Genomic DNA, 15741 nt, shown 5'->3' on the forward strand with positions numbered 1-15741 from the left:
CATTTCCCCCAAAATTCCATTTTCTGGACGTCGAAGTGTCTCAAAATCTCATCGAAAATGTACATTTTCTATACAAAACATTTGTACCAACAACTGGGTACCTTTTAGGTTCTACAGGGGGGTTTGTTTAGGTTCAGTGTTTCATCTATTGCGTTGTTCAAGTTCGGTGCTTCAGTGCTGGTTTCCTAAAAGATATAACAGTTCATTATCATACAAAAACGAAGTGAACAATATTGTTAAATAACTAGATCTATAAAAACGATACAATGCGCTAGGGTTTGGTTAGGAGATGATTTTCGTCGGAGAAGTTTCAAAGAGAGAAATAAATGAAGCATTTTGGGTTTTATTTTGGATTTATACCGAATTTATTTTTCTCTCGTACTCACGTGGCAGACCACGTATGATTCGTGGCATTTGTTTTTCTTTGATCATTCGTTAAGTTTATCATTTCTCTTTAAAAAAAAGTTTATATTTAACTTTTATTCATCGATTTTTATTACGTCAAAACTCTATATTTGGTCTTGCACCGTATCAGATATTTTTTTAGTTAAGATGGTATCGATATAACTATTTGACTGTTCATAAGCTAAATGTCGACCTTAATTTACCTTAGGATAAATTTCTATTTTTTTAATAAATAGTTACACTATGTTATAATTAAAATTTTAAAATTAACAATGACATCTATAAGATAAGATACAATCGAATGAAACCATCTTTCGAAAACTTGGCCTAAAAAATAAATGTATAAAGGCATTCGAAATATCATTTAACCTTATAAACATCTATTTAATTCATATTTTTAACGCGATAGGTTTGACTATTTTAAAGTAAAAAAGAAAGAAAGAATGATCCCGTTAATATTAAGAGTATGATAATATTTTTATTATATAAAAATAATATAGTAATAATATTTTTTTTATCATTAATTAATAACACCATCAAACAATCTCTAAAAGTTGCTTGGTCCAAATAGTACTGCTGCTAGTCTTTTGTCCACAGAGATGAGTAGATTCCTTGTCTGCTTAAAAAAATATATTCAAAATTAAAAACTATAAGTGTATTAATTATTATTATTTTTGTATAATATAATTTAAGAATTTATCACAAATCATTTTGTCATCCCTTTTCACTTAAGAAACTTATCTAACTCAATAAAATCTTTCATATTATATGAAAATAAAATTAATTTCACTTTTTATTTTACAATTTTTAAACCAAATTGTGATTGTGACTCATCGATAATGATAATAATAAAAATAAAAATAAAGTAAAAAACTAGTTAACAAATAATGTCTTCACACCAAGGATTATTTTATTAGATTTTCATTGAAGTACATACCTTTAAATTAATGCTTATTTTATTATTTATTTATATTGTATGCGAGTTAATTGCATCTAGGTTTAGTAGATGTACAGAACTGTCACGCCATATAGGTGACTGATATTTTTATTTTTTATTTTAATGTTTCAACCAACCAACCAACCGGGATTGTTGGATGATTATTTCAAAATTTAAACATTATATTAATTATTAAATTAAATAATTTTATTATTTAAATACTAAAAATATATTCTAATTAAATTTAGTATTACTTTTTATTAATTAGTTTAAATAAAAATTAAAATTCAATATAAATCAAACTTAACCTACTATGTTATCTAATATAACATTTAAATTTTAAATAATTCAAATAAATAAATAATTATACTAAATAATAAAGTTAATATATTTGACTAACAAATATTAATTAATTTTTAAATATATTTCATTTAAATTAAATATTTATAAATAAATTTTAATTGATTTTTTTTTATAAAAACTAACTCTAAATAATATTCTAAATAAATATATTAATTAATTTAAGTTAATATTTTGATTAATTCAATAAAATAAAATAAATATATTATAATGTAATTTAAAAAAAAATATTTTAAGCATTAAAAATATATGAACATCTCTGCCATCAAATTGGAGGTTACCTTACTAATTTGACAAACTCATCTTCCTAGATGAGGAGTAATTATTGTAAAATTGTAAGATTATGTTAATATATTAACCAAACAAAATACTGTATTTAATAATTATAATTTCAATTATAATTATTATTATTATTATTATTATTATTATTATTATTATTTTAAATTAAGTCTTTCTCAAAGAATGAGCCTATGTTCATTTTTATTAAAGGTGTGTTTGACGAGAGAAATTAGAATTGGCATTGGAATTCTAATTCCAATTCCATGAGAATTGACAATGAATTACAATTCAATTTCTATGTTTGGAAAAATTATAAAAATGTAATTCAATTCTAATTCTTATATTTGGAAAAATGATAGAATTATAATTCAATTCTAATTCATATGTTTGTAAAATAAAATATCGGTTTAAAATATTAACTTTTTAAATATGTTTTCACGTTTTGGCACGTTTAATACGTTTTTGACATGTTTAACACGTTTTTGACATATTTAACACATTTTTACACGTTTTTGGCACGTTCAAACACGTTTTTGACATGTTTAACACATTTTCACACTTAAAACATATTTTCACACGTTTAAGGTGTTTTTCACGATTTTGGTATACTTAACACGTTTTTGACATTTTTAATACGTTTAACATGTTTTTCACACATTTTAACAAATTTAACACGTTTTTCACGTTTTTGGCACGTTTTTAATATGTTGAATACGTTTTTCACACATTTAACATGTTTTCACGTTTTTGGCATGTCTAACACGTTTTATACATTTTTGACACATTTAACACGTTTTTTCACGTTTTGGCACATTTAACACGTTTCTCACACGTTTTTCACGTTTAACATGTTTTTCACACGATAAACATGTTTTTCACGTTTTTCATATATTTTTCACACGTTTTAACATATTTTTCACATTTTCACACGTTTTTCAATGTTTTAACACGTTTTTCACATGTTTTAACACGTTTTTCACGTTTTCACACAATATTCACGTTTTTAAAACGTTTTTCATACGTTTTAACAAGTATAACACGTTTTCACACGTTTTCCACACGTTGTAACACGTTTTCACGTTTTCACACAATATTCATGTTTTTAACACGTTTTTCATACGTTTTAACAAATATAACACGTTTTCACACGTTTTTCACATTTTCCACACGTTTTAACAAGTTTAACACGTTTTTCACACGTTTTTTACGTTTTTCACACATCTTAAAAAGTTTAACACGTTTTTCACACATATTAACAAGTTTAACACGTTTTTCATGTTTTTGGCACGTTTTTAACATGTTTAATACGTTTTTCACGTTTAACATATTTTTTACACGATAAACATGTTTTTCACGTTTTTCATACGTTTTTCACACGTTTTAACACATTTTTACGTTTTTCACACGTTTTCACATGTTTTAACACGTTTTTCACGTTTTCACACGTTTTTCACGTTTTAACAAGTATAACACGTTTTCACACATTTTTTAGGTTTTTCACACGTTTTAACAAGTTTAATACGTTTTTCATATTTTTCACACGTTTTTCACATTTTTCACACATCTTAACAAGTTTAACACGTTTTTCACACATTTTAACAAGTTTAACACGTTTTGGCACGTTTTTAACATGTTTAATACGTTTTTCACACGTTTAACATTTTTTCACGTTTTTCACACGTTTAACACGTTTTTGGCATGTCTAACATGTTTTACATATTTTTGACACGTTTAACACGTTTTTTTTTCACGTTTTAGCACATTTAACACGTTTTAACACGTTTTCATGTTTTCACACATTAATCACGTTTTTAACACGTCTTTCACTTTTTTGACACATTAAACACATTTTGACATTTTAAATATGTTTAACATGTTTTTCACACATTATTCACTTTTTTGACACATTTAACACGTGTCAACAATGTGTTAAACGTGTTTAATATGTTAAAAACATTTTAAACGTGTTAAAAACATTTTAAACGTGTTAAAAACGTGAAAATGTGTCAAAACGTGTTAAACGTTCCAAACATGTGAAAACTTGTTAAATGTGTCAAAACGTGAAAAACGTGTTTAAAATGAGATAAATGTGTCAAAAACGTAAAAAAATGTGTTAAAAGTGTCAAAACGTGAAAACATGTTAAACGTGTCAAAATGAGATAGATTCGTCAAAATCGTAAAAAAATATGTTTAAAGTGTCAAAAACGTAAACAACTGTGTTAAATGTGTCAAAACGTAAAAAAACGTGTTCAATGTATCAAAAACGTGATAAACATGTCAAAACGTGTAAAAAATGTGAAAAACTTGATAAACATGCCAAAACGTGCCAAAATGTAAAAAATATGAAAACTTGTCAAAAGCGTGTTAAACGTTCCAAACATTTGAAATACTTGTTAAACGTGTCAAAACGTGAAAAACATGTTAAATGTGTCAAAACGTGGTAAACGTGTTAAAAACGTAAACAAATGTGTTAAATGTGTCAAAAACGTATTAAATGTGCCAAAAACGTAAAAAATGTGTCGAAAACGTGTTAAACGTGTCAGAAACGTGTTAAATATGTGAAAAACCTTTTAAACGTGCCAAAACATGCAAAATGTGCCAAAATGTAAAAAACGTGTTAAACATGTCAAAAACGTGTTAAAAACGTGAAAATCATGTTAAACGAGTCAAAAACATGTTAAACGTGTCAAGGACTTGAAAAACGTGTTAAATGTGTCAAAATCGTATTAAACGTGTCAAGGACGTGAAAAACGTGTTAATGTGTCAAAATGTGATAAACGTGTCAAAAACATGTTATACGTACCAAAAACGTGTTAAACGTGTCAAAAACGTGTTAAAAACGTGAAAATCATGTTGAACGTGTCAAGGACGTGTTAAACGTGTTAAGGACGTGAAAAACTTGTTAAACGTGTCAAGAACGTGAAAAACGTGTTAAATGTGTCAAAACGTGTTAAACGTGTCAAAAACGTGTTAAACGTGCCAAAAACATATTAAACGTGTCAAAAACGTGTTAAACGTGTTAAAAATGTGAAAATCATGTTAAACGTGTCAAAAACGTGTTAAACGTGTCAATGACATGTTAAACGTGTCAAGGACGTGAAAAATGTGTTAAATGTGTCAAAAACGTGTTAAGTGTGTCAAGGACGTGAAAAACGTGTTAAATGTGTCAAAACGTGTTAAACGTGTTAAAACGTGAAAATCATGTTAAACATGTCAAGGACGTGTTAAACGTGTCAAGGACGTGAAAAAACTTGTTAAACGTGTCAAGAACGTGAAAAACGTGTTAAATGTGTCAAAACGTGTTAAACGTGTCAAAAGCGTGTTAAACGTGCCAAAAACGTGTTAAACGTGTCAAAAACGTGTTAAACGTGTTAAAAACGTGAAAATCATGTTAAACTTGTCAAAAACGTGTTAAACGTGTCAAGGACATGAAAAACGTCTTAAATGTGTTAAAAACGCATTAAATGTGTCAAGGACGTGAAAAACGTGTCACAAACGTGTTAAACATGCCAAAAACGTGATAAACGTGTTAAAAACGTGAAAATAATGTTCAACGTGTCAAGAACGTGTTAAACGTGTCAATGACGTGAAAAACGTGTTAAATGTGTCAAAAATGTGTTAATCGTGTCAAGGACGTGAAAAATGTGTTAAATGTGTCAAAACGTGTTAAACGTGTCAAAAACGTGTTAAACGTATTAAAAACGTGAAAATCGTGTTAAACGTGTCAAAAACGTGTTAAACGTGTCGATGACGTAAAAAACGTGTTAAATATGTCAAAAACGTGTTAAACGTGTTTAATGTGTGAAAAACGTGTTAAACATGTCAAAGACATAAAAAATGTGTTAATTTGGAATTACAATTCCGACCTAAAAAGATTGGAATTGAGAACTATAAAATTACACTATATTGAATTCCATTAGAATTGGAATTCCAATTCCAATTCTTAATATTAAAGTGTCTAACAAACATAATGAATTGAAATTAGACCCTCCAATTCTAATTCTAATTCCAATTCCAATTCCAATACCAATTCCAAGATTATCAAACATACCTTGGAATTGGTATTGGAATGAGTATACCAAAAGAAAATGGAAAGCATGTGAAAAATAGGAAAATTTGAGTTATTTGTTTGGCTGGATTGTTGGTTAGAAGAGAAAAAGTTGAAGGGATAAGATTTTGGATAGGGGGGAGAAATTGAGAACAGAGAAGGGTAAGATTGAAAAAAAATATATATTGAATTTTTATCTCATTTGGAACGAAATGAGGGAAATGAAAAACATAAGAAAAATATGGGTTATTTGTCTGACTGGACTGTTCGTTAGAGAGAGAAAAGAGGGAAGGGATAAGATTTTGAATAAGGAGAAGAGGGTAGAAATTGAGAATAGATAAGGATAAAATTAGAAAAAAAAATTAAACATTTAATTTTTATCTCATTTGATCAAACAAGGATTATTTAAAAAAAAAAACAGATAAAACCTAAATGACCCTTTGATCAAACAAGCTCTTAGGTGAAAAATCAAAAATACTCTAAATAATAAAGAGTAATTTTTTTAATATAATCTATGTGTTTTGGATCTTAATGTTAGTTTAAATAGACATATTTTAATGTTTTTCTTCTTAACTATTTTTTATCTTAAATAATATAATTACTTTTAAAATATATATATTTATTATAACAATAAAGTATATATATAATATGGAAATGTCAAATTAGGATTATTTTATTGAAAGATACATAAACTAATAAAAAATTGTAGACATGATCATAAAAGTTAGAGACCAAATAATAATTACTGGTTAATATCAGCCAACCACCATCAATAGAATATCATATAAAATTGATTTTTATCACAAAGAATATCAAATTAGATTTTAATTTGTTCTAATGTTTTAAAATAAATATGATTGAAAGTTTCTTTAGCTCTAGAGTATAATGATCGTGACTAATTATGACTTATAACATAATTTAGTTTGAGCGATATGTGTTATTTTTATGTTTTTGTTATTTATTATTATTTTTATTTCATATTTATGTACAGTACTTAATGGAATCTAATTATTTTTTATTTCATAAATCATAATAACAAATTAACGGATTTGGATAGTATAATTTTAACTTTTAAATTATTTTTTAAAATAAATTACTTTTCAAAATAAAATAAAAAAAGAAAAGTCACTATTGACATTTTATGTTTTATTTAACAGCTCTACTTAAATATTATATATATATATATATTATCTTTAATCGATAAATTTTATATTTATATATAGTTATTAAATAAATTTTTAATATATATAAATATTATATATATTTTTTATCATTAATTTTTATATATATATAATTATTAAATCTCTTTTATATATATATATATATATATATATATATATATATATATAAATAAACTATGTCAAAAATTATTTGAATATCCTTCCAATTACTCAATTATTTTTAATATTTTAAATATTTTTTAAAATATATATTATATAAATATTATATATATAAGAAATTTAATAATTATATATATAAATATAAAAATTAATGATTAAAAGATAATATTCTATAATAGCATTTATGTTTAACTAAATTAGCAATTTTTTGAAAATTTGAGAGCGATTTGTTTTAAAATATAATTTGAAAGACTAAAAAGTAAGTGATCGGAATAATTAGAAGGGACCCTTAAAATAATTAAAATTGTAAATTATATATAAAAATGTTACATTAATTTGATAAATATTTGAATTTAGTAACATACATTGAGGCTTGAGCCCTCTAATATAATATGATAACATCTACAAAATCTTGGGAATGAGTTTTCTTGATCATTTAAAAAATATTTTGTATCCAAATAAATATACATATAAGAAAGATTTTTTAAAATTTTAAAAATCCAAAATAAGATTAATACAACTAATTCTGAAAATTTTCCCTTTGTTTTAATATTTTAATATGGAAATTTCCGATGGGTCAACTTTCCCATTAAACCAATCAATATCAGTTTCAAACATATCTCCCTCTCCCTCTCTCTCTCTATATATATACATTCATATATGTTTGTTTAGAAGAAAGAAGAAGAAGAAGGATAGGAGATGATGAACAGATTTATAACATGTTTGGTGTTAGGTCTTGTTTGGTTGTGTGGAGCAGAAGGAGCAATAATGATGGATGTAATGAAGAAAATCCATGAGATAAACAAGGAAGGTCAATATTTGGGTATAGTTATTCCAAACAGCTTCGAGATGACTCCATTTTTACAGTCTTCAAGCTTCGTCCCTCATCCCAAACTTCCTCATCTTGATTTTGCAGGTAATTATTTATATTTATCTCTTTATTAAACAAATTAATTAATTAAATATTATATGGTTTGATTGATTTTAGGAAGAAGATTCAGGTTTGGAAAAGTGAATACCAAGAGGGTTATTGTTGTTATGACAGGATTAAGCATGGTAAGTAAGTAATTAGTCTTCTTATTTACTTTTAATTAAACTTAATCTTCCATTCATTCTATATGACCTTCTATAATCTTACAAATATTAAATAGAGGAATAATAGAAGAGAGAAGTTGGGAGAGATAATAGGTTGAGGAATGAGTTAGTACATTACTTATTAGAAAAATGATAAATGATAAAATGGAGTGAAAAAATTTATTATTTTTTTAACTAATTAGATTAGACTCGTTCTTTCCAAAATTCTCCGCCAATCATTTATTTCTTCTATATAAAATATTCTAAACTTTAAATTTTAGTTTCAATTAGAATGGAAAATGACATATTAAAATATTATATTATATTTCTTGTAATCTTTCAATTAAAAGACAAAATTTAAATAATTATGAAAGATGTGTCTTTTTCATTTATTAAAATAAATAAAAAATAATATTTATTAGTTAAGTTATTTAAATAACCAAATTCAATAGATATCTTTTTACTTTCTCTTATATTCATATTACTCTATTAAAATATTATATATTTTAAATTATTATTTTTTTATTTTTTATTATATATTAATACTTTTAAATAATTTTATCAATAACAAAATTTATATCCTCAAAATCATCACTAATTATTATATTTTAAACAACCATTTTTTATTTTATTTTTTAAACTCAATCAAGAAGAAAACCTACAATTAAGTCAAAAACATTAAATTAGTTCAATATTGATTTTACAAGTTACATTTTTCAATAAAATCAAGCCAATAGTTTTTAGTCCTTTTTTTAAAATGTAATAAAAAAATTATTATTAATTTTCATTGAACTTCTACAATTCATAGTTTAATTTGTGATAAGGACAATCTATATAGAATAGTAAAAAATAAAAATTTATTACCTACAAAACATTTATATATATCAATTTAAAAACAATAATAATTTATCATTGTATTAGTGGTTATCTTTTTATATTTTGTCCTATAATTGATTAATTTGAATTCAAGTATCCTAACTCTAATTTCAGAATACATCTATATTATGGTTATATTATAATTAACACACTTAATAATAATTTGTATTATATATATAGTTAAATGCAGGTGTAAGCACTCAATTATTGGTGAGTTTGTTCAAATTAAAAGGAGTAGTTCATTTTGGAATTGCTGGAAATGCAAATCCTCAACTCCAAATTGGAGATGTAACAATCCCTGAATTCTGGAGTCACTCCGGACTTTGGAATTGGCAAAGGTTCGGAGATGGTCCTCAAAATGAGTTAGCCCTAGAATCAACTGGCGACTATACCCGCGACATAGGTTTCCTTAAATTTTCTGACTTTAACAACGCCACATCCGATAACCTTCTTAACAATGTGTGGTATCAACCCGAAGAAATCTTCCCCGTCGATGGAACACCAGAAATTAGGCAACACGCTTTTTGGGTCCCGGTCAATAAACGATATTTTCAACTAGCAAAGCGTCTCGAGGTAAAAATAATTTTTTATAAATGTTTTTGTTTTATTTTTGTGTACTAAATTAATAAAAGTTAAATATCATGTAACATGTATACTTGATTTTTTTATATAGGGGATGAAGTTGAATGGTTGCGTGAACCAAACATGTTTGCCAAGAAAACCGGTGGTTATAAGGGTGAAAAGAGGGTTAAGTGCGAATGTTTTTATCGATAACGCGGCGTATAGGGGATTTTTGTTCTCAAAATTTAACGCTACCGCAATTGATATGGAGAGCGCGGCTGTGAGTTTGGTTTGTTTGCAGCAAAGGGTTCCATTTTTGGCAATTAGAGCTTTGTCTGATTTAGCTGGTGGAGGTTCCTCTGAATCTAATGAAGCTGCTATTTTTTCATCTCTGGCTGCACAAAATTCTGTTGAAGTTGCTATTCAGTTCATCAATTTGTTGCCTTAATTATTATTATCTTAAGGGGAACTACGTTGTAAGTTGAATAAAGAAATTATATATGTATATATAATTTCACTCAATTTTATTGTGAACTTTAATGCTGATGTATTGTTAAAAAAAGAAATATAATTTCACTCCATTAAATTGTGTATTGGGATTTGGGAACTACATTGTAAGCATAAAATGATCTTTGACTTTCTTTATATATTCATGGAATCATTGAGAATCTTAAGAAATTTGTTCAGAGATTACAAGAAGAAAAACACTTAAAATCTTGTTTGTTTTGAAATATATTCTAACAAACATCTTATGTTATACGAATAGAAAGAAAAAAACATCTTATTTGTGTTTGTTATATGATTCGGATATAGGGTTATTATATAAAAGATAATAATTCAAATATTTGAATAAATATGTCGAGCTTGTTTGATTTGAAAATTTATTATAGCAAGAAGAGAATATTCAATTTGAATAATTTTTTTTGTTATACCAATTCAATTCAAATTTTAAAATATTATAGGTTACATAGCTTGATAGAGGTTTTGATATGTAAAAACAATTCAAATAACTCAATAAATACAATTCATACTTTAAATATATTAATTAATATTATAATTAATGAATACTCAAAACTTTATGTCTTTACTGTTTGAATTATTATTATATTAATATTTTTTTAAACAAACTCAATTATATAGATACATAAAATGTTAGATGTATTTAAAAAATATATATATATATATATAGTTAAATGTATAGGAGATAAATGTTTTTTTTATAAAAAATAAATTATTTCAGATTTATATATGAAATAATTTATTTACATGTTAAGAAATTACAAAAACAAAAATATATGCAACAAAAGAAAACATAGATAAAGATTAATACATTTTTGTCTCTTTAAAACAAACTATTATAAAAAAAAATTCACTCATAAAATTATAGTAAAACTGAAAAAATGACGAACATCACACAAAACCAAATGTACCAAGATGGCAAGATCCATACAAAAACATACTGAAATCATTATCAGTGTAATAATTCAAGAATTAATGAAATGATATAGAAATGAAAAAGATGTTTTTAATATATTTTTTTCTCCAATATGATCAAATCTACCAATTTTAAATACATTCAAACAAAATCTTGGTCAATTTATAAAAGATAAAAAAAAGTTGATTTACTTAATAAAAAAATCTTGATTATAATCCATATATACATAGAATTCTGATAACAAGTGATTCATATTTGAGATTTGTATTATTAAAGTTAGTATTTTTCAATTATCAATTTTTTTTTTTTTTTATAGAATACTGATATCTAGACTTATTACAAATTAATCAAATACTTCCTAACATTCCTTTTCTTGTTTTCATTTTAAATTTTGAAATTACAAAATCGCGCCTTAAAAATTTGTGATTAGACTAGGGTAATCTAATTCTCGAGGCTGAAATTGGCTCCAACGTCGTCATATGAATATCAAGTCACACGTGTCATTCTTATTTTGTTTTCATTTCATAATTTCAAAATATTTTTAAATTACAAAATCGCGCCTTAAAATTTGGTAATTAGACTAGGTAACTCAATTCTCGGGGATTCGAGTCTAGAATTGGCTCCATATTCGGTAGTATGAATATCAAGCCACACGTGTCGTGTTTTAAATGGTTAGTAACGTATTTTATTTTTTTTCATTATTGTTCGTACTATACTCAATAGATGTAAAAATTGTGTAATTCGTTTAATTCAACTTATTTGTCTAGACGACTTAGGTAACTTTTTCGATCCTCGTCGACTATCCGGATTGGCCCGATTGCGTTCTTCAAAGATACGAAGATCGTAAAATCGGGCCATTGTGAATCGTGGATTAGTCAGTCTATCTATGAATTTCAGCCGTGGGATTGAAATTTGATTGTGAGCCGTGAGATAGCAATGAGTGATAGTAATCAGACCGTCCAATATTAATAAGAAATTGAATTTGAAAAGCTTGAGAGTAAAAGAAGACCGGACTGAAAGCCCATTCGCAGTTTCTCACCCTTTCTCTCTCTATTTCTTGTACCTCCTCCAATCCTTCATCTTGAATTCGATTTTCATTTCTAAATGATGCGAATTTGCTCTATTTCACTCCATTTCTAACATTGAGAAGCAATAAGCCAATGTGAATTGATCGAGGTTTCTTGATTCGGGTCAATCCGCGATTCTTCTCTAAGAAACATTAGTATCTGTGTTTCTTCTTGCAAATGACAGGCTTTTGAGCATTGGGATTGATTCACTCTCAGCTAACGCCCGATTGGAAAGTGGGTAATTTCTTTTATATGTTATAATACAGAGAGCTAGCTATCCGTGAATTTGAGTTTATAGCTTTCGTTTGGTGTAGAAATTGATGGAGAAGACTGAAGGAGGTGAGATTCCCGCCAAAAAACTCGCGAGACAGCTTGATTTCACCGCACCTGGTCCGTCGGCTCAATCCCAGTTGCTGCGGCCACAGCCTCTAGCAGTGAATCAGATGCAGCCGCCGATTCAGAACCAGATACCTTATCGTTCCGTGTAAGTCTTTTCTTTTGTAATTTACCCATTTCTTGGATTTGAACCCTATATGGGAAGATTAATTGGACTTTAATAAACTCTGTCTTTCTTTCTAATTTTGAACAAACGACCATTTAACTAATTCCTGATATTGATATATCAAATCTTGAATGTTTGATGTCACTGTTGTTTATGTTATTGTTTTCTAGAATAACCATTGATTGATTATGTAGTTTCATTCAATTATGTATGCATAATGAATGCTCCTTTAATCATATATATATGATTTCTTCAGAAAGCCAGAGTCTCCAAGAACACGACAAAGAGCGAATTCTGATTCGAAAGATGCCACTCCAAAGAAGCAAAAGCAATGTAACTGCAAACATTCGAAATGCTTGAAGCTGTAAGTTGTGAATATTTCCAATTAGTATTAGCTTATGCTGAAATCAATAACTTATTTGAATAATGTATTGGGAAAAAAAGGTATTGTGAATGCTTTGCATCTGGAATCTATTGCGATGGTTGCAACTGTACCAATTGCTTCAACAATGTCGAAAACGAGCCTGCAAGGAGAGAAGCAGTTGAAACAACCTTAGAACGGAATCCAAATGCTTTCAGACCAAAAATTGCTAGTAGTCCACATGGTGTTGTTAAAGATAATAATAGTAGTAACAGGGTATGTCTACGATATATTTTATATAATCTTCGTGATTTTCAAAATGTTTAAATTAAGCTTTTTCACTTTTTTTTTTCTTTTTTAATTAAAAGGAAGAAGCTCGAGATGTGATGATGACGGTGGGAAAACACAACAAGGGATGTCACTGCAAGAAATCTGGATGTCTAAAAAAATATTGTGAATGTTTTCAAGCAAACATTCTCTGTTCTGATAATTGCAAATGTATGGATTGTAAAAATTTTGAAGGGAGCGAAGAAAGACAAGCTCTCTTCGGTGGAGACCATTCTAACAGTGCCATGTACCTTCAGCAGGCAACAAATGCCGCTATAAGTAATGCTCTCGGTTCTTCATCTGGATATGGATCGTCTCAATTAACAAGGAAAAGAAAAGCCCAAGAATTCTTTATTGACACCAAAGATTCGTCTTTTCAAAAGGTTCCACATTTCCAACACGTAAATTCATGCCAAATAAATTACCCTTTCTAAACAAGTTAAATGTTATTGTTTTTGACAGGCCAATCATGTGAAATCCTCTTCAAACGCACCTACCTTGTCTAACACCGCTTATGCCCGGGCTGGAAATGCTGCTTCAAATTCAAAAGTTACTTACAGGTAAACTTACATTTACTTGTAGATTAATGCTTCATGCTGTTATGGTTAAGTTTAATTCACAGAACTAATTAACTGTCTGGAATGTGTTTGGATTAAGGTCTCTCTTAGCTGATATAATTCAACCTGAGGATTTGAGGGAGCTTTGCTCGGTTTTAGTGGTACATTCAGCCGAAGCTGCAAATACATTGTCAACAGGTACTCAAGTCTTTTTGGAAAGTGTTATTTTTGTCGCGTTTGCATTTGGTATGAAAATTGCCAAAGTAAAAAGTGAGTCATTTTGTTTGCATTTGGTATGAAAAGTGTTATTGAATTAGATGAAACATTTTAGGTGAAAAGTGAATGTAAAAAGTGATTTCTTGACAAATTTATAGATCATCCAAATGAGTTTCTATTTTTATTTTTGGCCAACTAAAAAAATTAGCTACCCAAAAAGCCTCTATCTATTGACATTGTTTTGAATTTTTCCAAGAAGAAATGATATTGAAAAATCGTAAAGTGATATTTTTTTGTTTGGGACAAGAATTTTTCTTGATTATGATCATTTATAGTGTGATGTTTGTTGTTTCATTTCATATACGAATCATTTTATAAATCATCATCCTTTTTTGCTTCATTTGGTATAGATATTTTTTTTCTTGAACATTCAGATCATAATCATAACAAATTTAAAATTTTCAGGATCGAATGAGAAGACTGAAGCAGAGGAGCAGGAAAGTGGGAACATTGCTGAGAAAAACAATTCTGATGCAGAAAAAGGAAGGCCTGCATCTCCTGGAACTTTAGCACTAATGTGCGACGAGCAAGACTCGGTTTTTGTTATTCCTGCTGCTTCTTCTTCTTCCCCTAAAGAGGCCAGACATTGCCATAACCACCCTGGCTCTTCAAAGTTGGATAATGGGCAAGACAAGTCAAACGTATTATACGCTGAGCAAGAAAGAATTGTTTTGACAAAGTTTAGAGATTGTCTAAACAAACTTATTAACTTGAGTGAAATAAAAGGTAGGGTGGTTGGATGATTATCCTCTTTTCTTTGGGAGAATTGTTTTGTATTATTAATTTCGGGAAAGACTAACATGGAACATGTTTGGAATCTAACAGAGGCGGAATTTTCTTCATTGGTGAGAACTGGATTGGGAGCAATGATTAGCAATGGGATGACTGGCGTTTCGGAAAAGGGGGATTTAAAAGTGAAGGGTCATTCATAGTTGAAGTGTGAAAGACTGTAGATCATTAAGATTATTAACCCATGCAATAGGTTATACAATTTTTTAGTTTAAACTGGTTTGTTGTTGTTGATGTTTAGTTTGATAGACTGACTAGACTAGCCTCATTTGATGGATGAACACTCATTTTTGTAACCTGAAATGGGTATTATTTATTATTGTTGTTTTTTTTGGTAGAAACAATAGATTTATTTTTTTCTTCTCAAAAGAAACTGGCCACTATTATTATCATCATATATAAAACTGATATCTTTCTTTTCTTATTACCCTGATCTTGTGTAAAATCTAATTGTTGAATTTGGTTGGTTCTTTAAGATAATTGTGTTTTTATTGTTGGACAGGTGCAGTATATAGTCAGTGAGTCTTAAAGAACAGGCCATTTGTTC

At 27.6% G+C, this 15741-nt stretch overlaps 2 protein-coding genes across 4 annotated transcripts; both read left to right on the plus strand.

Moving 5' to 3' along the window:
* The first annotated feature begins 8032 nt into the window (after window positions 1-8032).
* LOC124932425 (bark storage protein A-like) lies at window positions 8033-10460 on the plus strand. The gene is made up of 4 exons (XM_047473050.1): window positions 8033-8285; window positions 8358-8425; window positions 9500-9892; window positions 9993-10460. The coding sequence occupies exons 1-4, from the start codon at window positions 8069-8071 to the stop codon at window positions 10326-10328; spliced, it is 1014 nt and encodes a 337-aa protein (XP_047329006.1). The 5' UTR covers window positions 8033-8068; the 3' UTR covers window positions 10329-10460.
* Window positions 10461-12325: 1865 nt separating this feature from the next.
* LOC124932240 (protein tesmin/TSO1-like CXC 5) lies at window positions 12326-15621 on the plus strand. 3 transcript variants are annotated; one of them, XM_047472859.1, is made up of 9 exons: window positions 12326-12616; window positions 12697-12866; window positions 13141-13248; window positions 13329-13521; window positions 13614-13955; window positions 14035-14132; window positions 14230-14327; window positions 14811-15131; window positions 15231-15621. In XM_047472859.1, the coding sequence occupies exons 2-9, from the start codon at window positions 12703-12705 to the stop codon at window positions 15335-15337; spliced, it is 1431 nt and encodes a 476-aa protein (XP_047328815.1). In that variant the 5' UTR covers window positions 12326-12616; window positions 12697-12702; the 3' UTR covers window positions 15338-15621. The 3 variants fall into 3 exon arrangements, with proteins under 3 accessions (XP_047328815.1, XP_047328814.1, XP_047328813.1); XM_047472858.1 differs by having other exon boundaries at window positions 12327-12620; window positions 13614-13973; XM_047472857.1 differs by having other exon boundaries at window positions 12327-12616; window positions 13614-13973.
* Window positions 15622-15741: the final 120 nt, after the last annotated feature.

Source organism: Impatiens glandulifera, chromosome 3, assembly GCF_907164915.1.
Source record: "Impatiens glandulifera chromosome 3, dImpGla2.1, whole genome shotgun sequence".
Lineage (NCBI taxonomy): Eukaryota > Viridiplantae > Streptophyta > Magnoliopsida > Ericales > Balsaminaceae > Impatiens > Impatiens glandulifera.